General features: G+C 47.2%; 1 protein-coding gene across 1 annotated transcript in view; it reads right to left on the bottom strand.

Annotated features, from left to right (window-relative positions):
- The window catches only part of BMP6 (bone morphogenetic protein 6), a 161522-nt gene extending 137539 nt beyond the window's left edge, over window positions 1-23983 (bottom strand). The window contains exon 1 of the mRNA XM_081086855.1: window positions 22783-23983. Within this exon, the coding sequence (XP_080942981.1) occupies window positions 22783-23413 (631 nt within the window). The 5' untranslated portion in view covers window positions 23414-23983. The remainder of the gene's footprint in view (window positions 1-22782) is intronic.
- Window positions 23984-25144: the final 1161 nt, after the last annotated feature.

The raw sequence follows: 25144 nt of genomic DNA, 5'->3' as shown, positions 1-25144 counted from the left end.
TAATTTGTTTGTGCTCCTTCTGAAAATAGATCTGAGACAATTTACAGAAAAATAGTTTTACAGAATAAACGTAAATCAATGTGGAACTAGGAATGAAAGGAAAATAGGGCAAAAATAAGATAAGGTTAATAGAGACAAATAAATACCATTCAATAAATTAGAGGTAATTTTGAATTTCCTGGAATGGAAGCATGATTATTTACACTATTCACAAAATAAAACAAAAGTTGGTTAGGAAAAAAAATCTTGAATGTCCCTGATACTGACAATTTGAGATAAGTACCACTTCATGTTCTGAAAAGCATATCAATAACATAGAATAACCTATTCTCACCCCTCCCCCTTGAAGGTGCAGTGGTTCATCATTAGCTACCTTTGTAGATGAAACACACAGTAGTCAATTAACATCTACAGGAAAGTCCTCAGCACTCACACTGAAGGAGAGAAAACCAGTGGCATCAATGTGGGAGCTCAAAGGGGCAGTACTACAGATTTTCCATATTTTACTAGGGTACCTCATTTGGCTAAATGATGTGAACATTTCCAAAAAATTTTTGAACAGATTCATCCTCTATTGATTCCAGAAATGGGAGGTCATCATAACACAGCAGCTCACTGCAATCCTAGCAACTAGGACCACCACGGGATGCAAGACAATTACAGGACTATGGGAACTATGGGACTTTGCAATTCCAAAATTATAGGCCTATGGCATTGGAATATTTCTTGGTACATGATGATTATTTGGATATTGACAATGAATCTTGGGTCATTCAGCTTGGGCAAGCTTAATAATGCCACAGTCTCCAGCTAGTCAGAAGGCATTGAGCTTATTCACAGGGTATTTGGGTTTCACACAACTGGTATAGCCACCAAACAGCCTATTTTATTTTATCTTATGCTGATATAGTGCTTTTGCTTTACAAATTCTCTCATAAACATTCTCTCCTGAAGTTCTAGAGAGTACGGGATGTGTAAGTGCATTCCAAAAGGACGTAATAAATATGTACTATACGGATTTTCCAGTTTTCTTTTCTGATGGTTTTCTATCCTCGGCATAAGAAGATGATATGTGAAATAGTATGACAGGCAAAGAAAATGGAGATTTGTTTGTAAATGGCTCCTTATTGCAAGCAAATCCAACAATAGCTTATAATTATCGCACTTAAGATGTACCAAACACTAGGCTAAAGTCGTAGCATAGTATCTCAATCCTCACAACCACCCTAATAACTAAATGCAATTATTATTTCCTGTTTTTCAGAAGATAGAACTGGAGCACAGAGAGGACAACGGCCCCACAAGTAAGGCTAATTCCTAATTCCAGCTGGGGGGTGGGGCGGGGCGCTCTCTCTCTCTCTCTCTCTCTCTCTCTCTCTCTCTCTCTCTCTCTCTACTGTCACAGGTGTGGGCTGGCCCATGGAGTGGAGACAATGAAGCTGAACTTCAATCTGTGCAGTTCAGCTGGGCTGAGTGACCTGTGAACAAGGTAGTTCACTGCTGAAGTCTCATGAGCCAGTGAGTTTCAACGACAGAAACATTCTCTGCACCTTGACCACAATTCAAACTCACAAATGGGTGTTTTTAGCTGTAAGGAGAATGAGAGAGAGAGTTCCAGGAAGACCAGGTTAAGTCTATTTAATTGTCTATTCCTGGCCGCCTCCACACTGCTACCAAAACGTCTTACGAAAGCATAGATCAGGCATGCCCCAGCCCTACTGACAAGCTGGAAATAGTTCCTCGCAGCCCACACAATAAAGTTCAAATTCTTTAGAATACTGTCAATATCCCTCACAATCTGGACTCAGCCTGTTTCCCCAAACTACTCACTGGCTGAGTTCCACACCATCGCTGGGACCCACTGCCGGGACCCACTGTCCATGGCTGCAGCACGCCAGGCCTGCCCTTGCCCAAAGCCCCATCACCACTCCTTGCCCAAAGCCCCATCGCCACTCCCCTCCTGTGCTCCTCGGTCAGGAATGCCTCTGTTTCCACATCCAGCCGCAGAAATCCCACTCTTCTTTCTACACCAGCCTGAATGCCACATCCGCCCATAAAGCAGTTCCTGAATGCCACATCCGCCCATAAAGCACACTCCCTGATGCTGCCAATTTCTGTCTCTACCTCTATCATAGACACCACCATACTCTGCAGTCAGGGTTGGTGTCCACACATCTGCCTTCTCTCGATTCAGCAACCACATCTCTCCCCTCCCTATTGTCATCAGAGCTTAGCCTGGTGTCTTAGAACAGCTCCAGAAACACTGGACCACCTAATTAGCCCTGCTATTCCTAAGACTGAAGACATCCTGAGTTCAAGGAACCTTTTCCTCAGGATGTGTTGCCCAGTGCCTCGGTTTCCATTTGATTACAGGCACACTGTCACGGTATCTTCCAGAATGTAAAATGATGCAACAATAGAACCCACATACCTTTGTTTTCAGATGCTATTTGTAATCCCTTTGTAAACAGATCATTTTTGCATTCTGTGGAGGGTCTACAGATATTCACTGTCAAATCTTTCAGTTTTTGTTTATGTTTGAATAATTTCACAATAAATGTTGGCAAAAATTAAAAGATGAATCACCACCCATCTGGGGTGGCTCAGTGGTTGAGCATCAACCCATGAACCAAGAGGTCACAGTTGGATTCCCGGTCAGCGCACATGCTCGGGTTGTGTGCTCGATCCCCCATCATATACAGAAGGCAGTGATCAAAGTTTCTCTCTCATCAATATTTCTGTCTCTCTACCCTTCTCCCTTCCTCTCTCTCTAAAATCAATAAAAACACATTTAAAATAAAAGATGAATCACAACTTGGGATTTGCTTCCTCAAGGTGTGGAAATAAATCACAATATTTACAGGCGTTGACATGGAAGAAGCCAAGAATTCATTCTGGAATAGTAAGCGAAAAGCACTTAGGTAAGAGTTTGGTAAAACATGTTTGCTGCCCAGTAGGAAAAAGCATGTACCATAGTTGACCTTAGGGAATCATGGAAATAAATTCCTCATTCCAGGGAAATGTTCTGGTGACACATTTTATTTTTGTAGTGTTAACAGGGCTATCCCGGTTGTCTCTGTGGTTTCAGTGATGTAAGGTGGCACCTCAGAAGTTTCGATTCTGAGCTCAGCTTCCTGTGAGCCATGCCGAAAGCACCAGAAGGACCGTGAAAATGTAACGCCCAGTGAGAGAGACAGAGATCAAGGGCATGAGGCTGAGCAAGCATTTCTACCCTGAAAACAAAGGATGACCCATTTGCTTCAGAAACGAGTGTCATCCAACACTGAGTGAGAGAAGTGCTGTCTTTAGATGGACAATTGTGATCCTAAAAAGATCCAGCCAAATGGAAACAAAATAACACTAATGAAAGGTGATATTACAATAGCCAGGACGCCTTAACCTTATAAGTCATGAGAAATGTGACATTACTCACTATTACTTGTTCCTAAATATGGCCAAAACACACACACACAAAACACAAAACAATCAATTAACCAAGAGTGAAAACAACCCAGTGTCTTCCATAAGAAAATGTGGCATATACACAGTGGAGTATTATTCAGTCTTAAGAAAGAAGGAAATCCTGCCATTTGGGACGACATGGATGAACCTGGAGGACATTATGCTCAATGCGATAAGCCAGACACAGAAAGACAAACAATGTATGATCTCACTTATATGTAGAATCTAAAATTAGTCAAATTCATGGAAGCAAAGAGAAGAATGGTGGTTGCAAGGCTTGGGGAGAGCAGGGAGGGAGAAATGGGAAGATGTTGGTCAAAGTGTACAAAGTTTTAGTTATGCAGGATGAGTGAGTTCTGGAGATACAATGTACAGCAATCTACACTAATAAAAGAGAAAAATGGTAATTGGCATATGGCGTTACCCTTTTCATTGGCTAATCAGGGCTATATGCAAATTAACTGCCAACAAAGATGGCGGCTAATTTGCATATGTAGGCACAATGCAGGGAGGCGAAAGGGAAAGCAGGAAGAAGCCCCCGGCCACTGACAGTGATCGGAAACCCAGGGGGGAGCTAAGAGGTGGGGGGCAGGGCAAAGGCAGCCCTGGGGCCGCCTTTGCCCTGCCCCCCAGCCATGATCAGAGAATCAGGCGCCTTTGCCGCCCTGGCCAGTGATAGCAGGAAGTAGGGGTGGAGCCAGCGATGGGAGCTGGGCACGGTCGAAGCTGGCAGTCCTGGGAGCTAGGGGTCACTTGCCTAGGCCTAAAGCGGAGCCCACGATCGCGGGGCCGCTGCAGCTGCGGGTCCCCACTGCCCGGGCCGGATGCCTAGGCCAGAGGCGTTAGGCCTGGGCAGGGGCGGAGCGGGAGATCGCGGCGCTGCTGCCGCTGCGGGTCCCCGCTGCCCAAGCCAGACGCCTCGGCCTGAGGCGTTAGGCCTGGGCAGGGGTGGAGCCTGCAACCGCGGGGAGCTGGGGATCCCCTGCCCAGGCCTGACACCTCTGCCGGAGGCCTTAGGCCTGGTCAAGGGGCCGATCTGGTGATTGGTGATTGGAGGGTGATGAGGGTCAACTCCTCTGGCCAGAGGCATCAGGCCTGGGTGGGGGGTGGAGCCGGGGATTGGAGGGATATGATGGTCCCCTTGCCCAGGCCTGAAGCGTGGGTCAGAGGCGTCAGGCTTGGGTGGGGGGTGGAGCAAGCGATCAGAGGGAGATGGGGGTCCCCTGCCCAGGCATGATTCCTGGGCCAGAGGCCTCAGGCCTGGGCGGGGGTCAGAGCCAGTGATCGGGGGGAGATGGGGGTCCCCTGTCCAAGCCTGACACCTCTGGCGGAGGCGTCAGACCTGGGCAAGGGGCCGATCAGGCGATCGGAGGGTGATAGGTGTCTACGCCTTTGGCCGAGGCATCAGGCCTGGGCAAGGGGCAGAGCCAGCAATCGGAGGGGGCTGGGGGCAGAACCAGCAATCAGAAGGGTCTGGGGGTCCCCTGCCCAGGCCTGATGCCTGGGCCAGAGGCATCAGGCCTGGACTGGGGGCAGAACCAGTGATGGGGGGAAATGAGGGTCCCCTGCCCAGGCCTGACACCTCTGTCAGAGGCATCAGGCCTGGGCAAGGGGCCAATCCTGCGATTGGAGGGTGATGGGGGTCAACGCCTGAGGGCTCCCAGTATGTGAGAGGGGGAAGGCTGGGCTGAGGGACACTCCCCCCCCCCCAACACCCAGTGCACAAATTTCGTGCACCGGGCCCCTAGTGTGAATATAATTAACAATACTGTATTATAGACTTGAAATTTGCTAACATGGTAAATCTTAAGTGTTCTCACAATTAAAAGGAAGGAAGGAAGGAAGGAAAGAAGGAAGGAAGGAAGAAATTAGTAACTATGTGAGGTGATGGATACATTAATAAGCTTGATTGTGGTGATATTTCACAATATATCAAATCATGATGTACAACTTAAATATATACAATTTCTATTTGTCAATTACATCTGAGTAAAGTTTAAAAAGAAAAAAACAATAAACTACTTATTTGGGACTAGGGTCATAAAAAGAGTATATACTGTATAATATATCTTCCTTTATATCTACATATATTTATAAAGTATATGAGACTTACAAATATGAGCCTCAAATTATTTTGATATTTCCCTTGGCTACAGCCTTGCAGTTCGTCAAATAAAATGTGGAAGAGAACTAGATTTGCTACTTCTGTGGCCGGTACCAACTCCACCTCTCTCCCTTTCCTCCATGCTAAGCCTAATATATATATCCTGGAAATGAATGTGTTTATGTCTTGCATACTCCGGTAGGGAGAACAAAATTTAAGTGGGATAGGGGAAAAGAAAAAACAAGCTCTCTGTCCCAGGACCTATCTGTCTCATTATACATAATTTAAGTAGTGAAGAGTTGTTTAATTTTAAACAACTTTTATAACACTCTATAAAAAGAGAAACATCACATCTCGTAGGTGCTTACCCTCAGCTGACATTTTTTCCAACCTATTTGGACACACTCGTGCCCACTTAAGCAGTCACTCTGGATCGGCTGCTCAGAGTTTAATTCTGCCTGATTCATTTCACCAATGGTCTGGAAATACAGTGAGGCAATAATGCACGTCTGTTCCGGGCACCCAACCAAGAGACCACCCCTCCCTGGCCAGACCACGCTGCTCCTGGGTAGGGGTATCTCAACCCTGCCCAGGGCTTTGATCTGTTTTCAGTTTTTAAATGCTCCCTGTTGCCTAGTGGGGAGCTAAGCGACTTTGCTTCAATAGACATTATGTCACCCCCTCAGCCCTTATGTAAACAGAATGTCTAACACCTTCACCACGTAAGCCAAGCCAGCCGGCCTAAAGTAGAGGCTGACAAGATAAGTATTTTGCGTCGGCACCTGCAGGAGGAGTCGTGCCTCCTTGCATGCAAGCTTTCTGCGCGGCACAACCAGGACATTTAAATTTAGACTTTGCAGCACTCCTTTCTAATTCCTATTAATACTTATTAAAGTCATCATGACATCAGATAGAGGGAAAATAATATTTCTTCTTCCCGAGGCCTTCTTTTCCAAAACCATCTAGAGTCACAGAACATAAAACCCTGAAAGGAGAAGGCAATGTCTCTTTTTATAAGCACTGCGGCGAATGGAAGTTAATAAGCATTCCTCATTTCTGCACTGTGTTTCACAACTTAGAATTCTCTCATTGAAATGCTTGATGGTATTAATGATGAGACAAAGAAGACAACACACAAATTTTATTTTATTTTCGAGAAACTGAGTATCAACGAAATAAGGCAGCATGCTAGGTTTTGGGGAAGAGGGAGGTGTCATGATAAACAAAGTACTACATGACAGAGCAGCAGAGAAGTCAGTGTTGAAGGTGATGGTCCCAAATCCACACAGCTGCTGGGTGGCAGAGCCAACACTGGAACTCAGCGCTCCCAACTCCTTCCTCTAAGAAGCCTCATGAGCTCATCTGCACATTACATCTGAAATGAGAATGCCACTCTACTGTTCTGCTCTAGGGAAAGTCATGAGGGAGCCCCCGAGTGTTCTCCCGAAGAGTCACGGCACCTGGTAAGCAAATTTCAGAAAGGCTTCCTTGATAAGATGGCCTTTGAGCTGGGGTTTAAAGAGCAGACAGAGCTGAGAACGTGAGAGAGGGCAACTGCACAATGTAATGGGAGAAATCGTGAGAAAAGGCCTGAAGAAGGAAATCATGGAGCAGTTAGTTGGCTGAATGATATGTATACAAAGAGGAGTGGAGGAGCTGAAATTAAAAGGGAGTGGAAGTTGGATGGCATCTCGGCTTTATTCAATAGGCCATAAGGATCCAATGAAGGTGATGGACGAGGGATAACAGATCCCATCTGTGCTACAGAAAACGGAGCTGGTGTTGATGCAAGGGCAGACTGGCAGTAGACGAGATCAGCATAGAAGTCAAGGCCAAGATCATAAAGCCCTCATCTACGGAACCTAGGAAGGAGATGGAGGAAAAAAAGATGGGAATGATTTACTAGATATGGGTGTGAGGGCAGAGATTGAGACTGAACCTGAGTAACTAGCACCCTGGTTCTCAAACCTTAGTTACCACTCTCATCTCCAAGTGCGTTTGTTAAAATGGAGATTGCCCATACCAGATCCCGTCGGGATGGGTCCAAGAAGCTGCATGTGAATAAATAGGCTAGATCTGTGCTAATCAGCAAACTGTGAAGCTGGCCAGCAATGAAGTAAGTCCAGAAATAGAGACTACCTTTACAGTGTTGCAGCAATTTGACTGATAATTTTATATCAATGGAGTCTAATAATTAAACATTGAGGCTTGATTTCATGTGCACTTTGTGTGTTTTTTCCATTTCACTTTTCTAGCAATTCATTTTTAGTGAATTTTACCAAAGTATGGGTCCACAGAAATTAAAATATTTGCACAGAGACAGTTTGAGAAGCACTGCACTCCCTATATGAATACATGGCTTAGTAAAAGAGAGGAAACTCAGAGAGGAAAGTTCAGAACTGAGAGACCTCCCTGTAGCAGACATCTGGCCTCCTGAATACACCAGCTGCTGGCTTCCCCACCAGCATGGTCCACTCAGCCATAACCAGACCACCAAGCCCCTAAGGGGGTTCACCCGGAAGACTGGACCTGCCCATCACCATGTCCTATGGCTACATATTATCTCCTCACTCTTGTGCTAGACATGCTCCCTCACCCCAAACCCATGGCTATCTCAGCTCCACGTACAGGTCTAGTGCTTCATGCCAAACGATCTGAATTGTTTTGCTGTTTTTTAAGAAATATATCAAAACTCAGCAGCAGTCTGTGGTATAGAAAAACAAAAAACTAAACATAAGCAAACAGCAATATACAAGCTAAGGAGAGAATTTCTTAGAAAGACTGTACAGCCTGGGGAAAAGGAATTAAGCCTTGCAAAGAGGAGGAGGAAGACTTAGGACACAGCCATCAGTTGCTTCTGATAAGAATTTCAGCAGAGTGATGCAGACAGAGGTAGGACAGCAAGGAGAGAGGATGGAGTGGGTGGAAAGGAGAGAGCAGCTCCCCTGAGTGAACTTCACAAAACTGTTTTATTATGTGACTGGGTGTTATTTGGAATAGTAACACTACTCTAAATAATAATTTTCTCCAAATTCTCCCCTATCTTACTATCCACTGATGGTTAATGTAAACTAGCAGCTATAGAAGTCTCAGTTTTTTGCCTTGCTGATAATCCTTCCTATATAATAAAAGGCTAATATGCAAATAGATCCAATGGTGGAACAACCAGAACAACCGAATAATGGGTCGCTATGACTTGCGCTGACCACCGGGGGCGTGTGAAGGACGTGGGGGGCGCTGGCTGCGGTGGGATGGTGGAGCAGGTGAACCGGGGTGTCAGACCAAGGCGGGGCCCCGCCAGTCACTGTCATCAGGGTAAGCCTCTGGTGGTTACTGAAAACTCTTTGCTTCCACGGGCCACGGTCCCGCTTGGCGCTCACACCTGCTGCCAGCACCAGCCCCACTTGCACCCGCTGCCAGCACTGGAGCCACCACTCACACCCACTGCCAGTGCCCAGCACCAGTCCAGATCACTTGGGACATTAGCGAGTGCAAGTGGTGGCTGCTGGCCCTGATCACTCATGAGGGCTTCTCCACCTCCCCCTGCTCCTGAGGGGTGATTGGGGCAGCAGCTGCCACTTGCACCTGCTGACAGCACCAACCCTGCTCACACTCACTGCTGGCACCAGCCCCAATCGCTCAGCGCCGTCAGCGGGTGAGAGCAGGGCCAGCACTGTCAGTGCATGGGAGCTGTCAGTGCATGGGAGCAGTGGTGGCAGGAGGGGGGCTGCTGGCAGACAGGAGACCGGGGAGGCTGCAGCAAGAGGGGCCAGGCAAGGACATGGAGAATGGGCCGAGATCCACCCCTGTGCCCACTGCAGCCTCGATGCCCACAGTTCCTTTCAAGGTGCATGAATTAGTGCACTGGGTCCCTAGTCTGTCTATCTATCTATCTATCTATCTATCTATCTATCTATCTACCTACCTATCATCTATCTATATAAAGAACCAGGGTCCATAATATCCACAACAACCCAAGGCTCGACCGAACACCAGAAGTCAGTGCTGGGTTGCTGTGGGGACCCAGTACTGACTGCCGAGGGGGCTGCGGATCAGGCCTGGAGAGAGGCCTGCAAAGAGAGAGGCAGGGTCTCTCCATCAGATCCGCAGCCTCCATCAGATCAGCCATTGCCTCTCTCTTTCTCTCCGGGCTTTGCCAGCAGCTGCGCCTCTGTTTCTCTCTGGGCCTCCGAGGGGGCTGCTGATCAGTCCCACCTCTTTGATTAGGCCCAGAGATAGGCCCAGCGACACTGACTGGCATAGAAACCGACCAATCAGAACCTAATCTGGGTGAACTGTGAAGGCAGAACCTAAGGTGGGGGCTGAGGAAGGGTTTTAAGGGCAACAGCTATTTGGTGTAAGGTGTAAGAAAGTGGTTCCATTTTTTCATGACCGGTTTGGCAGTATAGTGCATATGGCTGGCTATCAGTCCAGATATAGGGATTACGTGATTTTGTCTGCCAAGAGCATCTCCTCCTGCTGAAAAAGGCTTTCCCCCCATTTAAGCAATCCTATCCTATATAATCTATCTATACTAATAAAAGGGTAACATGCTGCCCTAACTGGTTTGGCTCAGTGGATAGAGGGTCGGCCTGCGGATTCAAGGGTCCCAGGTTCGATTCCGGTCAAGGGCATGTACCTTGGTTGCGGGCACATCCCCAGTGGGAGGTGTGCAGGAGGCAGCTGATTGATGTTTCTCTCTCATCGATGTTTCTAGCTCTCTATCCCTCCCTCTCCCTTCCTCTCTGTAAAAAATTAATAAAATATATTTTTTAAAAAAAAGGGTAACATGCTTATACCGGGTCGACCAGCCATCTTCCGGATGTCCAACTTCCTTCCAGACAAAGCCATGGTGGTGGGGGCTGAGGCAGAGGCAGTTAGGGGTGATCAGGCAGGCAGGCAGAGTCAGTTAGGGGCAACCAGGCAGGCAGGCAGATGAGCGGTTAGGAGCCAGCAGTCCCAGATTGTGAGAGGGATGTCCAACTGCCAGTTTAGGCCCAATCCCTGTCCCCCAAGGGGTCCCTGATTGGAGAGGGTACAGGCTGGGCTGAGGGAACCACCCCCATGCCCTGTGAACAAATTTCATGCACTGGGCCACTAGTCTGATATAATAAAGAGGTAAGATGCAAATTGTCCCTCATGCTGTCACAAGATGGCGGCGTGCACAGCAGGGGCAGGGCAGTGGGGGTGGGGCCAGCAGCTACTCCACACTGCTTCCACCGGGGATCCTGCGGCCCCATGGGGGTACGGGGGTCCTGGCAGCCGCTTCGCACGACTTCTGCCAGGGTTTCCACTGCAGGTGTGTGGCCAGGCTGCACATAGCCTGGAAGCGGGGCATCAGGGTGGCACCCCAGGACTTGGGGCCATCCCACGGTGTGCCAGCCATGTGGGGCGGGACTCTGGGACTCGGGGCGGTCCCATGGCACAGTGGGGCGGAGAGGGGTCCCAGGTCTTGAATGATTTCACGCAACGGGTCACTAGTATATATAAAAGCCTAAGTGACCGACCGGCCAGCCAGTAGCTATGACACACGATGACCACCAGGGGGCAGATGCTCAATGCAGGAGCTGCCGAGAGACAGCAACTTTGCAGAGTGCCCTCTCGCACTCTGGGACCCCTCAGGGGATGTCGGACTGCTGGTTCTGGCCCAATCCCCGCAGTCCAGGCCGAGGGACCACACCTGCTGGAGGGACACCACTCACTCCACAGACGCTCTTCGAGCCCCGGCTCCCCCCAGTTGCAGCTAGCTGGGGAGGGACCGCAGGAGGCTGACTCCAGGGCGTGTCTGGCCCATCTCACCCAGTCCCACCACGCTGGCCACCTTCTAATTACTCTCCTTTCAATGTGCATGGATCCGTGCACTGGGCCTCTAGTACAGAATAAGTGGCATCAGTCATTCTTTAAGGCAAAGGCCATCAAAATATGCAATACTTATGTTTTCTTGCAAAAAAATGCAGAACATTTGTAGAAGGATAAGCACAGGGGGGAAAGTTGAGGGTAAATTGGAGTCTAGTTTCACACATTTTTGGATTTGTGCCCTACCTAAATTGCCAGAATTTAAAACAGAAACATAGGAAAGCATCTTTGCAATTTTTCCAGAAGGATCATATCTTTTAAACTTGATTACTACAAGATGCCAATAGGATCAAGAACAACCCCCAAATGCCCAGATGCTCGATCTCAAAATTAGAAAAGATATCTGCCTATTTTCATTTTTATTTCCTAAAATAAATATGGGAGGTGAGATACAGGATAAAGGCTAGTCATTACTGCAAAGAGCAGGCCTGAGCTGAGTTCGATGATCCAAGAGAACCATTCACAAACATCTTCAGCTAACTCCCTTCTTAAAGATGTTTAACCTGTATAAGATAAAAGTGTAAAGAGCAATGGCATCGATGAAAGATGGGAATTTTTGCTGCACTTCCTGTGTGTTAAGACTGATTCTTTCATTCCCTGACTTGGACAACTGTTTAAAAGAATAGCTCTGGATATGTTCACTAACTTGACTGTGGCGATGGTTCCACAGGTACAGATACATGTTAAAGCTTATTATGGTATACACTTTATTTTTCCCCCCCATGTTGCAGGTCGATTACACGTCAAGAAAGCTGTTTAAAAAAACAATCACTCAGAGATACACCACAGGGAACACTCCTAGAACCAATTTCTGAGCATCATCCAGTCTGGGGTTTCTCTACTGTGTTCCAGGGAATTGACAGGCTGGAGCAATCAGGGTCCCACCAAGGAAAAATAAAGCCCTGCAAGTGTTCACAACAGAGGGAATTTAACACAGGGAGTGGGTGGCAGAGCAGTGGGAGAGCTAGGCAGCCAACCAGGTCTTTTAACATGACCCACAGATGAACAACAGCAGGAAGCCCCCTCCACCAGCAGGAAGGAGGGAGAGCCTGGGGCCACAGCGGAAGGTGGAACAGGGTGGTCCTTCCAGGGAGAGCTGGAGCTACAGAAGCCAGAAGCAGCTGGAAGTGAAGCCTCCTGGGGAAGGGTCAGGAGGGGATCTGGGGGCAGAGGCCTGGGTCTGACACAGGGTGTTTCAGAAGAAAGGGGTTACACAATAAAAGTAAGTTTAAAAACACACATGATTAAAACAAGTTAGGAAACGTCTTTACCACTGGGTTTGTCAGGGCTTTAATATGCTAATAGACTTGTAAATCTTAAAGAGAGAAATATAACACCAAGTGCTTCTGTGATCCTCTTTTATGGAGCATGTTGGAGAGGTAGTGTCCCATGAAACACTATTTGGAAAATGCAATACTCGCATTTTACAGACAAGGAAATTTGGTTAAATGGCTTGAACAAGAATTATAAAACAGATAATACTGAGAGTAGAGGCAAGCTTCCTGAATCTTAACCAAGTGTTCTTTCCCCAACTCTGTAATAGGCCTTAGGCACTTCCTAGCTCCATCAAGAAAACCAGGTACTTAACCATTCTTGTGCGTAAGGAGTCATTTTGGTGCCAGCTCCATGGAATGAGCACAATCTGTTCTGTTAAATTAAGGACAACCAAGGCACTATGGCAAAAGAGCAAATGCAGAAGAGGTAATAAATGCCATGGAGTTGCCAAGTTTATTAATGGGAAGAAACAAAGAGAAGAGGGAAGGGAAAAGCAAGAGTAAAAGAAGGAAACGAACCTCTGCCGCTGAGGATCACCTGCACCCCTGCAGCTATGCTGGCATCCACATCTTCTCCTAACTGCACATGTGTGTGTAGAACAATGGGGTCAAACAACCTCAGTGATGTAGATGCAATGACCAAGGTGACAGATTTGCGGGACTAATTCCCTAAGCCAGTGGAAAGGGATCCCGCCCTACATAAACGCTATAAACACACCAAGGCCTGCTCCATGGCCCTCTGGGAGAAACACAACGCTCCCAAGTATCTTCGGCTTAAACTCCTATGTCCTCCTCCTCAGTCTTACCCTCCAATTCACTTTGGGCTCAGGTAACTACCCCTCCTGCCAAAGAGGTGGTTAAGCACAGCACATACTAAGTCAGATGTTATGAAACAAAGCTGCATTCCTCAGGCCCACTGAAACTGCCACAGCCCCAAGCTCTTCCCTCTTTTTTGAGGTTTCATCTTTGCAGGGGGTAGGGGATGATAAGAGTTGCCCTAAGTTATCTAACTGAAATTCAGTGAGAAAATACCCCAATAAAACAGATAGTTGACAGGGAGAATTCATGAAATGTCTCACGTGTACAGTATTTGTAAAGAAATGCTCATAAGTTCCCCAATTACCTCAAATGCATTGCGAGCTATTTGTTCAATCGCACTCTTTGGAGTTACCTTGTTACTTGTTTATATTAGAGCATTTTCTCATTTATTTACCATTAATCTGAGTAGCCCTTTTTCATAGAAAACAGCTCAAAGCTAATGAGTCTAATCTACATGTCACTCTGGATTTATGAAGTCTCTATTAATTTAGTTTTAATCTGATCTTTTAAAGTCTCCTGATCCTGCCTTTAGGGCCAGTAAAAGATATTTTTGTGAGTTTCACAATCCAAAACTCACACAAAGTTTTAATATGCATTTTCATAGGGGAAAGAATACTAACCCCTCCCTTACCATCCCACCCCCAAATTTCAATAATTTACAAGCACAGAATTCCTATAATTCTTATTCATTCTTCAGGCTTCTTTTTTTTAACCCCCCAAATCCTGCCGAGCATGGATCAAACAGGGCACAAGCCAGGGAGAAATTTAATCGCTCATATCTCTGCCTAAGGGATTGTCTAGGTACTATGGTGACAGACACCTCACTGAAAGCATGTGGAAGAAAAAAAGATTTTTAAACTCCTAGGAGGAAAGGAGGGAGGGAGAGGAAGGGAGAGAGGGAGAGGGAGGGAGGGGGAGGTGAGAAAGAAGGAGCGAGAAGACTGATTTCTAATGGATTCGGTGTCAACAAGGAGAAGAGAAGCACAATACAAGGCGTACATATTCAATCAAAATTACTTATTTATACACCAATGTGGTAAAAACCAGAAACAAAATATTATTCAACAAAGGTATTTTATTTCTATTCCCCCAAATTTTGAATTTTAAGACTTGTATGGATTTGTTTTTCTGGTTAAAGGTGCAGCTTCTCCATAGAGGATTTTTAGGTAGGAAACTACTTGTATACTATAATGACGGATACATGTCATTACACATTTGTCCAAATCCATAGGATCCCCACACCAAGAGTGAACTGTAACATAAACCATGGACTTTGGGTGATGATGACACATTAATGTAGATTCATCAATTGTAACAAAAGTACCACTCAGGGTGAAGATGTTGCTAGGGAGAGAGGCTCTTGGTTTCAGGGCAGGCAGTATATGGGAAATGGCTGTACCTTTCACTCAATTTTGTGGCAGACCTAAAATTGTTCTAGTACAAAAAAAGTTTTTTAAAGCACAGCTTCTCTGTTGTTAATCTATTCTGATATGGCTGTTCAAATAAAATCTGAAGAAAAAAAAACCCACAAAGGCAAGTAAAACTTTTAGTGCTTAATTTTATAGTTTACAAAGCTCTGTTTTTAGAATGGTGTATTTAAATGTAATTCATATATATATATTTTAAGGGAGAGAAATTACTGGTCTCAGAGATTAAGCCAGGCCAATTATAAAAATCTCCGGGCCTAATCAGCACATAAAATGGCTCACACCAATGATATGGTTAGTTCATGCTCTGCTGATACACAAATCAGAATTTTTTGCCATGTTCATGTACAGGAAACCAACAAGACTGTAAACACAGGAACAACAATCAACAAACGCAGATGTTTAAGGCTGGAAGTCACATTCTGGACAAGGTGAAAAGGGTAAGTGGCAGAAGAGTCATCATAAGGACGGTGGCGGATATCTGAGGTCAGCATGGAGAGGGCACGGCTCTGCTTGGGGCAGCTTGCTGCCTGCTGTGAAGCCTCTACACTCCTCCCCCACCCCACCAGGCTCCTGATGATGAGAAAACAATCTGAACATAAAACCAGCACTGTGGAGCAAGGATGTTTCGGGCCTAGGACAATCCCAATCTATCCAGCAGGATCAGTAATCAAGGGCGTGTGCCCATGAACCTGAAAGTCAGGAAGGCTCTCCCACTCAGAACCAGAACCTCATTCTGCAAAAATGTTTGAAGGGGAGTCTTCAACCCAGTCATCTGGGACTGAGTTAGAGATAACAAGACCGTGGGGATCTATCAAGGAATGACCTGATGTAATTTAGATATCATCTCTATTATGGACCCAATCTCTTTAATAATAGACATGGGAAGGGCAGGAAGAGAATCGGTGCCTGCGGACATCAGAGGAACAATGCCACTCAGAGCAACGTGGTTTTCAACTCACTTTCAGAGCTGAAAACAATTCTTTGGGGTCAACAGTCCTTCCACATACTAAACAAGGGGATATTTATAGATATGCATAGCTGTTTCTTTATTAAAAGCACAGTCCTGGAAGAGAATGCTATTCACTAATAGAAAGATATTTGGTCATCCCCAGCTTTTACCCAAGGCTGGGCTCTTGCCTGCTTTTGTCATTTCTCCGAAATTATTCACTTATGTGGACCAACACTCCCGGGGCCCTGTTCCCCTGATGCATTAGGATCTCTTTCTAGTGGTTGTCCTTCAGTGTTAGGATATAGCAGCAGTGAGGAGGGAATGATCCTGAATAAACATAACACATTTAACTGCAGAGATTAGATGATATGCAAGAACCTTGAAAGCTCTAACTTCTCTGATCTATGAATAATACAAATTGACCAATAATTTCAAACTTCCTATCAATGACAGAGAAAGCACAACGTTAGAATGGGTTGTCTCGCCCCAGCAGTTTGGCTTAGTTGGTTGAGCATAGTCCCATGTACCAAGAGGTCACTGGTTCAATTCCTGGTCAGGGCACCTGCTCAGGTTGTGAGCTCAATCCCGGGTGGGGAGTGTGCTGGAGGCAGCTGATCAATGTTTCTCTCTCATAGATGTTTCTCTCTCTCTCCCTCTCCTTCCTCTCTCTCTGTAAAATCAATAAAAATATATATTTTTAAAAAATGGTAGGCAGGTTTCCCCAGAAAAACAATGTTATGGAAGGTAGCTGTGACCCCAGCCAGTTCTAGAGTCTAACTTTATCCATAAAGGTGCTGAAATACTATATAGTTACTGTGAGGAGGGAAATGTAGAGGACAATAATTTCAAAATACTACTAATGAAACAAAAAGAAATCCATCAACTTCAGTGAACTACAATGCCATGTGTTTCTAATGCCTGTGGTAAAAGATTAGCAGGTATAACTCTGAGGTTCTGAGAATTTCTGGCATTCTCAAAAACTTTAGAAGTTAACAGCTCTGGTTCTTTAGTAACTCAATTTTTTTTTTACTAAAAAAGGAATGATTTTCCTGCGCTTTGACACAATGTCACCAGTTCCATATATTCCATATATTCCTGGTGAGACTGGGGCCATTTTCTGATTCTCAAGTGTCCAGAGGGCAAGCGTTGGGAAAGGGATGGAGCCAGGGTGTTGACGAAGAGGTGAAGAGATTATGAGAGGAAAAACACGTTTGAATAAACTTCACTGTGATGGAAACAGAGAAAGGACAACAGAAAGCACAAGCTCTTTAAGGGGAACACGGAAGTAGAGAAGACGGCAGCTGTCCCCCATCCCTGGGTAACCCGGCTGGTGGTTGGGTTGAGCAATGGTCTCAGGAAGGATAGGACAGAAAGGTTAATGTGTAATAGCTGTGTCTACATGCATGGGGACCTTGCAAACTGTTCATGTCTTAGGAAGCTTCTATACTGATTTCTACTCCTTTTACTCAGATTCTATGGAAGCTTCTAATCAGGAACACAATTATCTGATTAAAATATTGTCTACTTTCCTTCCCACTGCTGGAAGTGCCAAAGGTGATGTCACTAAAATTCAGACAAAAGGATTGGGAGAGAGATGGGGAGATGGGGGGTGGGAGGGAGGAAGGAGGCATAATATGATTCAGAATTTTTAAATTAAGAAAAAACTGTAACTGGTTTATATTAAGTTAAGGGGAAAATAAGCACTACATGGACTAATTTATTTTTAAATACAGATTGGGAAGCAGATAGAGTGGATGATTAACTTGTGAAAAGATTGCAGAAAGCTGGTTAATTATCCAAGAACCAAGAAATATTACCCTCTTCATTTCCCTTTTCTAACTCAGCTTTTAAATAGATAAGGGAGAGCAAAGATAACAGAGCCATTATCTTTAAGAGTCTGCTATACTACCTTTGATATTTAATGTTCACCCACCTACCCACTCCGCCCCCCCACCCCCAAATTCAAGTAAAATATTAATGTGAAACCCAACATTTAAAGTAGCTAGAGTCTGGTTGCGGGCTCGATCCCCAGTGTGGGGCGTGCAGGAGACAGCCAATCAATGATTCTCTCTCATCATTGATGTTTCCATCTCTCTCTCCCTCTCCCTTCCTCTCTGGAATCAATAAAAATATCCTAAATAAATAAATAAATAAAGTAGCTAAACTCTGAACACACAGTGATGAGACAGAGTTATTACATGCTGAGTCAAGTGCTGAGCCTTAGGGGTTTTCTTCCCTTTACACACTGTGTTATACCACTGAGGATCTTTTGTCTGTGCAAACTGGAGGTAAGCGTTTAAGTAGAGGAACTGAGCATGATTCAGCATATTTAAAAAGGATTTATACCCATTCTTAGAAGGACAACCAGAGGAAACACCATCTGAGGTCTAAACAATGATATCTGCTTGCCCTTTGATCTGAGTTTAAGAACACTTTGTACAACTTTTTTGTTGAAATACCACTGAATTTCACCATTTACTATTTTAAATCTCTTTAGGAGAAAATCTACTGCTTTTTTGAACCACACTCTCCAAACTATTTTTTGCTGTGAGTAGTTTGCAGGCATGGGTTCATTTGCTGCTAACAAAAATCTTCCTTCATAAGTACAGACAGCTTAAATGAAAAATAATTCCACTGATACTATGTTTATGAGAAAAAGACAGTACAGTGTATCTGGTTACACATACAAGTAGGGAGTATTCCCATTTTTCTTCTAATTTATGTTTCCCAAGAGTAATACTTTCAGAAGATTGCCAGTATTTTTAGAATAAGTTTCTTATTACTTGTACTAATACATACTGATTCCCTTTTCTGAGCATAATTTGAGTTTTTATTTCAATTTATCCTAGCATCTGGAGATCAACATCTCATTAATTCAAAATAAATAAATGAAATCTGAAATGCAGATTTAAAGAAACCTTTGCACTGGTATCAAATGTAATGCATATTACAAATTAATAATACATATGGATAACTAATACAAAACAGGTCTATTAATAAAGCATTATGATATACATCAAATACCATGAAACCTCAATATCCTAAATGTCTTCACTTACTTGCAGGTATAGCATTCTAAATGATTACCCAGATTAGTAAAATATAAATTTTAAATGGGAAATATGCCCATGTTTTCATCAATTCAATTTTCATAAAGCACCTCTTATGTGCTCGGCATTATGTTAGGAACTTAGGTTACAATAATAGATAAGCCTGGTTGCCTTTTGAGGCTGATATCCTCCAGGGGTGACAAATAAATGAGTAAGCAAATTTAAAAAGACAAAAATATACTCCTTGTGATAAGTGCAACCAAGGAAATAAACAGGGTGCTGTGATGGTAAAGAAGTGGGGGATGGGGGGGGCAGCACTCATTTCTATGGAGTAGTTAGAGAAGGCTTCTCTCAGAAGGTGAATTTTAAACTAAGACCTGAAGGATATTTCAGGATACTTCTCCAAGGTCACCAAATTGGCAGCCTTGTTTATTAGGCTGCCAAGACATTTTTAGCATTAGAAAACAAGTAGAAAATGCCATCTGTGGCCCTGATTGAATGCAGGTTCACGAGTACACCAGCTTCGCGGGCACTCTGCACACCAGCCAGTCACCACTGAGGAGGTTGCACACCCCCAGCCTGCTCAGCTGTGGTGGGTTTGAAACAGTCAGCATAAACAACAGGAGCTGGTCCAATGAGGAGAGGAACTTATCCTGTTGATTCATACTTCCTGATAGCCACTCTAGCTAACAAGGATCGCAGCTTTCAAGTGTGTCTCATGAGTAAATTATTCCTCAGCCCCAAGGGAAATGATGTTTACAACTATATAACACTTTCCCTTATACTTGCAGCTTATAACTTACCTAACTCGGTGGGTATAAGAGTACTTTAAAACACAGAGCTGTGACATGGATCTTTCTGTAGATTCTTTAATAGACTAATCATGTAATGCAGCTAACATGCCATTGACACAGATTAGGAAATCTGTGGAATTATCCCAGCATCCTTATTTAGAGAATCCACATTGCTAAGCAATTACTTTCTTCAACAGAACTGTCCTGCTCAGGGTCATTTAACCTCTCATTGTGAAATCTCCTTTCTTACTACTAAATGGATTAAGATGAAATAGAATTGCTTGACTGGCAGGGGCATGGCTTTGTGACTTGAATTCCACTTACTTGGAAAGGGTTTTCTCCTCTAAGTACCCAGGGGGAGTCCAGAGCTGGACCTATGATTAGTAGTTATAACTTGCAGTCAGAAAGCCCAGGGGTTTGATAGGAGGGGCTTGGGGCAAAGTTCCCTGCCCAGGAATCTTTTTCAGTTCTATATCAGCTGGGGTGGGGGTTGGAGGGTGAAATTAACACTAGTATTGTTGCATTCTCTTGAATTTTAAAGTTTTCAGTGGTATTTTTTTTTGCATCTTTATGAAACACTCCTTTATGAAAAGTGAAAGCATCCCTAGGGAGATACTATGTTAAACCATCACTTTAGCAGGATTAGTTGGCAACCAACGTCAAGCAGTGTGACTCAGAAGCAATGTGTACCTGTCGACCAGGAAAGGTCAGAAAAGCAAGGGAGGAGAATTTCAGAGGTCATTAAACACAGTAAATGTCACCATACTTTACAAACTTGCCTCAGGCCAACTCTCCCAATTTCAAATACCATCTAAGAGGCAGTGGTTCCCAAACATTGGAATCACCTGGGGATCTTTAAAAATGCTAATACTTGGTGGCTTCCACCACAGGCATTCAGATTTAATTGACATGAGTCCCACTGGGTGTCTGGATTTTTTAAAAAACCCGCAGCTGATTTAAAGGTGTAGCAACATTTGGGAGCTACTAACATAAGGAAGCACTGCTCTTAATCACTTACTGGGATTATTTATTGATTTCCTTCAGACATCAGAAATCTCCTAGGCTAGTGCTTGTTGACTACCATAGCATATTAGAAAAGTCTAAGGCACTTAAAAAAAAAAAAAAAAAGACACCAGAGACCACTCTCAAAGACTCTGACTTCATTGCTTGGAGGAGAAGCCCAGCATGCCTTAGTTCTGTAAGTGTCCTCGGGTGATGCTAATGAGCAGCCAAAATTGACAAATTGACAATCATGGTCCAAGCCCAGGAACTGTTTTCCTGGAGACTACAATGGGATTCCCTGCTTCCACTTGGTCCAGATTGGGACGATCCACAGAGGAAATAAAACATTTCCCCAAGGCAGTCCGGGAAACTTGCGGGGGCGGGGAACGGTGAGGGAGAGGGCAAGTGGTGGAATTTACTAAGCCAGAAGAAACAGAGTTGTTAGAATAAGGAATAGCGCTTGTCCTCTGCACCCCCTCCCGAAACTTGATTGACTGGCAGGAGAATTTCCTTAGAATGCTTCCTGGAAGTAGCTCAACCTTGGATTCGGTTCCAATAAATTGTGAAAATTCCTGTCCAATCAGAACCCCTGGCACTGCAAGTAGCAAGATTGGCAGGCCTTGAGCCTCCACTCCCTGAGAGATTCTGTTTCATGAATTTCCCAGGAGGATTTCTACACCACTTGGATGCCAATCATTCTTCTTCACTCTCCTTCCTCTCCCCCAACCTTCACCCTCATTCTTCCCTTCTTTCCCCCAAACTCAGCGGAGTTCAGAATCATCCCATAGATATACTTGTAAACAAATCGCCAAAGTATTTTGCATGGTAATCATTCAAGTAAATAATGTCCTTAAATGACGGACCTAGGTCTTTGACGTGGCTTGGCGATGTGCCTGCTACTTTGGCAAGTAAGTGTCTGCTAACCCACTCACAGCCATGCGTCCCACGGGAAAGAAGTCCGCGGAGATGCACCTCACCTGCCCCTGCACCCACCTCGCAGGCTGCCACACCCACCTCACCGGCTGCCACACCCACTCCGGGCGTGGCTACTGCACCCCCAGTTCTCCCCGCCCGGAACGCGTCCCCACCATCCCTTTGTGTACTCTAAGTTGAGTCAGCTTATGAATGAAGAGGAGCACAAATTGAAGGGATTGACTGGGGGAGTGGGGAGAGCCTTTACACCGTTCTCATTTACAGATGAAAAACCTGGGGTGGGGGTGAGGGGAGGCTCTGTAACTCCGTCAGGGTTTGCCACAGAACATTTGTGGCGCAGCCCGATTTAGCTGCCCTTAAATTTCCATTCTGTTGCCTGGCAACCGGTTCAGACCAGCTCAGCGTCCAGCCCCGGCCCCTAACCCGCACCCTTTCTCTGCCCGTTGACTAGAAGTTCATTCCTTGGGGCACTGGCAGGAGGCGTGTGAGCAAGGTTCCTGGATTGGTTTCCCCGGCTGGGCTCCCGATCCAACCCCAAACCCGCGCCAGCCCTTCCGGGCGGGACTAGCGCGCCTTCCGCTGTCCTTTTAGGCACCATCCTCAGCCACCCGCCTCCCCCGGTTCCGTGGATACCACTTAACACAATCACGTCAAGTTTCCAAAGTTCTCAGCTGCTGTCGGAGTCCCTAAACGTCCCAGTGGGAAAACTAACACTCAGCGCGTTAAGGGTACAAAAAAAAAAAAAAAAAAAAATAGAAGGGGAAAGAGTGTCGGAGAGCCTTCTCCTTCCCAGCTGGTTACACTCGGGCCAGGCTTCTCTGCCACCGTCTAGTTACCGTGGCCCGAGCCGGGCACTCGGGGGGGAAAGCGCGGGGCGTGCTCCGGGCGCCGCCTCCCGCGGCCGCAGAGTGCAACGCGGCCCGGCGCCGGGGACCGCAGGTGCCGCCCACGGCCGCGCAGGTGGCCGGAGCGCAGCCCGCCCGTCCTCGCGTCACCGCCTCGCCAGCCCGGACTCGCGCCCCCAGGGCCCCTCCACCCTCTCCCCGGCACTGTCCCGCGCCCGGGAAACTGGAAAGGGGGGATTATCATACGCTACCCCAGTTCCTTACCCAGGTTCACAAAGCTCATGACCATGTCCGCGTCGTTGAGGAAGGCGCTGTCCTGCGCGCTGGTCAGTGGGGACGTGCCGCTGCCGCCAAGTCCCGGAGCCAGCAGGCTCTTGCGGTTGACGGGGTGCGCAGCTCCGGGGGGCGGCTGCCTGGGCTGGGACGCGCCGGCTCCTCTCCGGGGCCAGGGCTGCCGCCTCTCCTCGCCCGACGGCCAGTCCTCGTCCTCGTCGTTAGACAGGGCGTTGTACAGATCCAGCATGAAGAGGGGCGCGGACTTTAGCCGCCCGGGAGGGGGCTCCCCGCGAGGCTGCTGCTGCGGGAGCGCAGGAGGCGGCGGCTGCTGGAGGCCATGCAAGGGCCGGGGCCGGTGAGGGAGCCCCAGCACCGAGAGAATCTCCTTCTGCATCTCCCGCTTCTCGTGTGTCTTGAGCCGGCGATAGAGGAAACCCGAGGAGGAGGACGGCGGCGGCTGCTCCGCGTGGCCCGGACTCCCGCCAGCCCCCAGCAGCGCACCCCCGCCGGTGGCGGCGGCGGCCGGCAGGGGCGGCCGGAGCGACGGGGGCCCGCAGCAGCTGCACAGCAGCCCCCACCACCAGCACAGCCACTGCGCCCTCCGCCCCAGCCCCGGCATCCCTGCCCGGCCGGGCTGGACCCGTGGGCCCCGCGAGGCGTGGAGCAGCGGAGCGAGGCCGGAGCGCGGCCGCTGTGGCCCTTGGCGTGAACAGCCCCCGCCACCTCTCGGCGGGCTCGCTTCCCCTTCCTGGCCCTCAGTCCTTATCTCTCATGGTCCACCGGGGCGCCCCCAGTTGCCCAGGATGCAGGGGAGGCGAAGGGGGCCGGAGAACCGCACTCCCGCGCTGGTCTCTAGAAGCGCAAGGTCCAGGCCAGGTGCGTCCGAGTCCAGACTGCTCTGCAGCCGGCGCCCTTGACCCCGGGCAGGTCACCACGGGGTCGCTCTCGGGCCTCGCTGCCCGCGCACGTGCGCCGTCCCGCGCCCTCCTGGGTGGCTGAGTGGGTCCCGGGGCGGCGGGGGAGTGGGACCGCTCACCAGCTGGGGGAAATGCCAGGCAGCATCCCCGCGCAAGCTTTCCCGGTCTCGCTCAGCCGCCGTGAAGTTTATCCCGCCGTAGGGCCCGGGCTGTGGCGACCAGGAGTCCGGGGACGCCAATCTTCTCCGCGAGGCTTAACTCCCTTCTTGCTCACAAACTCCTCGCCCCTCCGCCCTCGGGCACTGTCGCTTCCCCACAAAATATCCCCGCGCAGCTCGACTCCCCAAGCGGGGGCGTCAAGAATCTTCCTTTCCGCTCAGTGCTCTCGGGGCTGCCCTGCAAACCCCGCTCACAGAAGGGATAGGAGGGAAGGGGACCGATGCTCGGAGCAGTGGACGCGGCTCCGCGACGCAATTCGCAGTCTCCCGCCTCTAGGCGCTGCGCTCTCCGCAGCAGCCAACGTGGGCTTTCTGGTGCGCCTCTCGCTCAGGTAGGCACTCCAGCCCCCGGGACTCCCCGCCCTCCCGGGAAACGGACAGGCGGGCAGCCAATGGAGAGGCTCGTCTCTCCGGTATTTAAATAGACCCGCCCCCTTCTTTCACCCTCCCTCTCCCCCGGGGCGTCGCCTGGGCGGCGCGTAGGTTTCAAGTACACAGACAGTTCTTAGAGGCACCCAGGGAGCTGCGAAGTAGCAAAGGCAAAGGCGTCATCACTGGTAAGAATGATCTGATCAACATCCCCAATGCGAATCACACAAAGCGCCTCAATGGATGCTTTAACCGCATAAAAGTAAAATCAGCTGTTAAGTCAATGCCGGATTGAGGAAGAACAGAAAAGTGATAGTTTTCCCATTCCTTTCTTAGTTTCTCATATTGATGTATAATATAGGCGTCTAGTGGACACGTGGCTTTCAAAGGCAGCTGCTGCAAGTAGGGACACACCCTTCCAGAAGCTGCTCACAAACTGGCCGCTGAGCAGGCCAAATGTAAGCCAGACTCGGCGTCTGTCTGGAAGGTTGGGGGCCAAATATTTTGACTTATCTCTTCATTTGGATTTTGGCTTTGCTTCTTAAGCTAGCACCCAAAAGGAAGAGGGTGTGATCAGATAAAATAATTAAAATGCCACTCACTAGCTTCTTGAAAATGCGTCTTCGGTTTGTTAACATTGCATTTTAATATATTGAAATGCAATAGATGCAAGATACATTATGCAAGATAAATAAAACTCGAGGCGAGGTGGTAAAGCTAATTCCAGTTCCCACTCTGGACAGGAGATAGAGCCCTGAAACTCAGATTGAGCATTAGACAAGATCAAGTATGTAAAACACATGTTCCACTTTCATGGCAGGTACCACCATCTGCCTTTCAGGATGT

The sequence above is a fragment of the Myotis nattereri genome (genome assembly GCF_964212035.1).
Source record: "Myotis nattereri genome assembly, chromosome: 3".
Taxonomy (NCBI): domain Eukaryota; kingdom Metazoa; phylum Chordata; class Mammalia; order Chiroptera; family Vespertilionidae; genus Myotis; species Myotis nattereri.
This window is presented reverse-complemented; position numbering and strand designations above follow the sequence as displayed.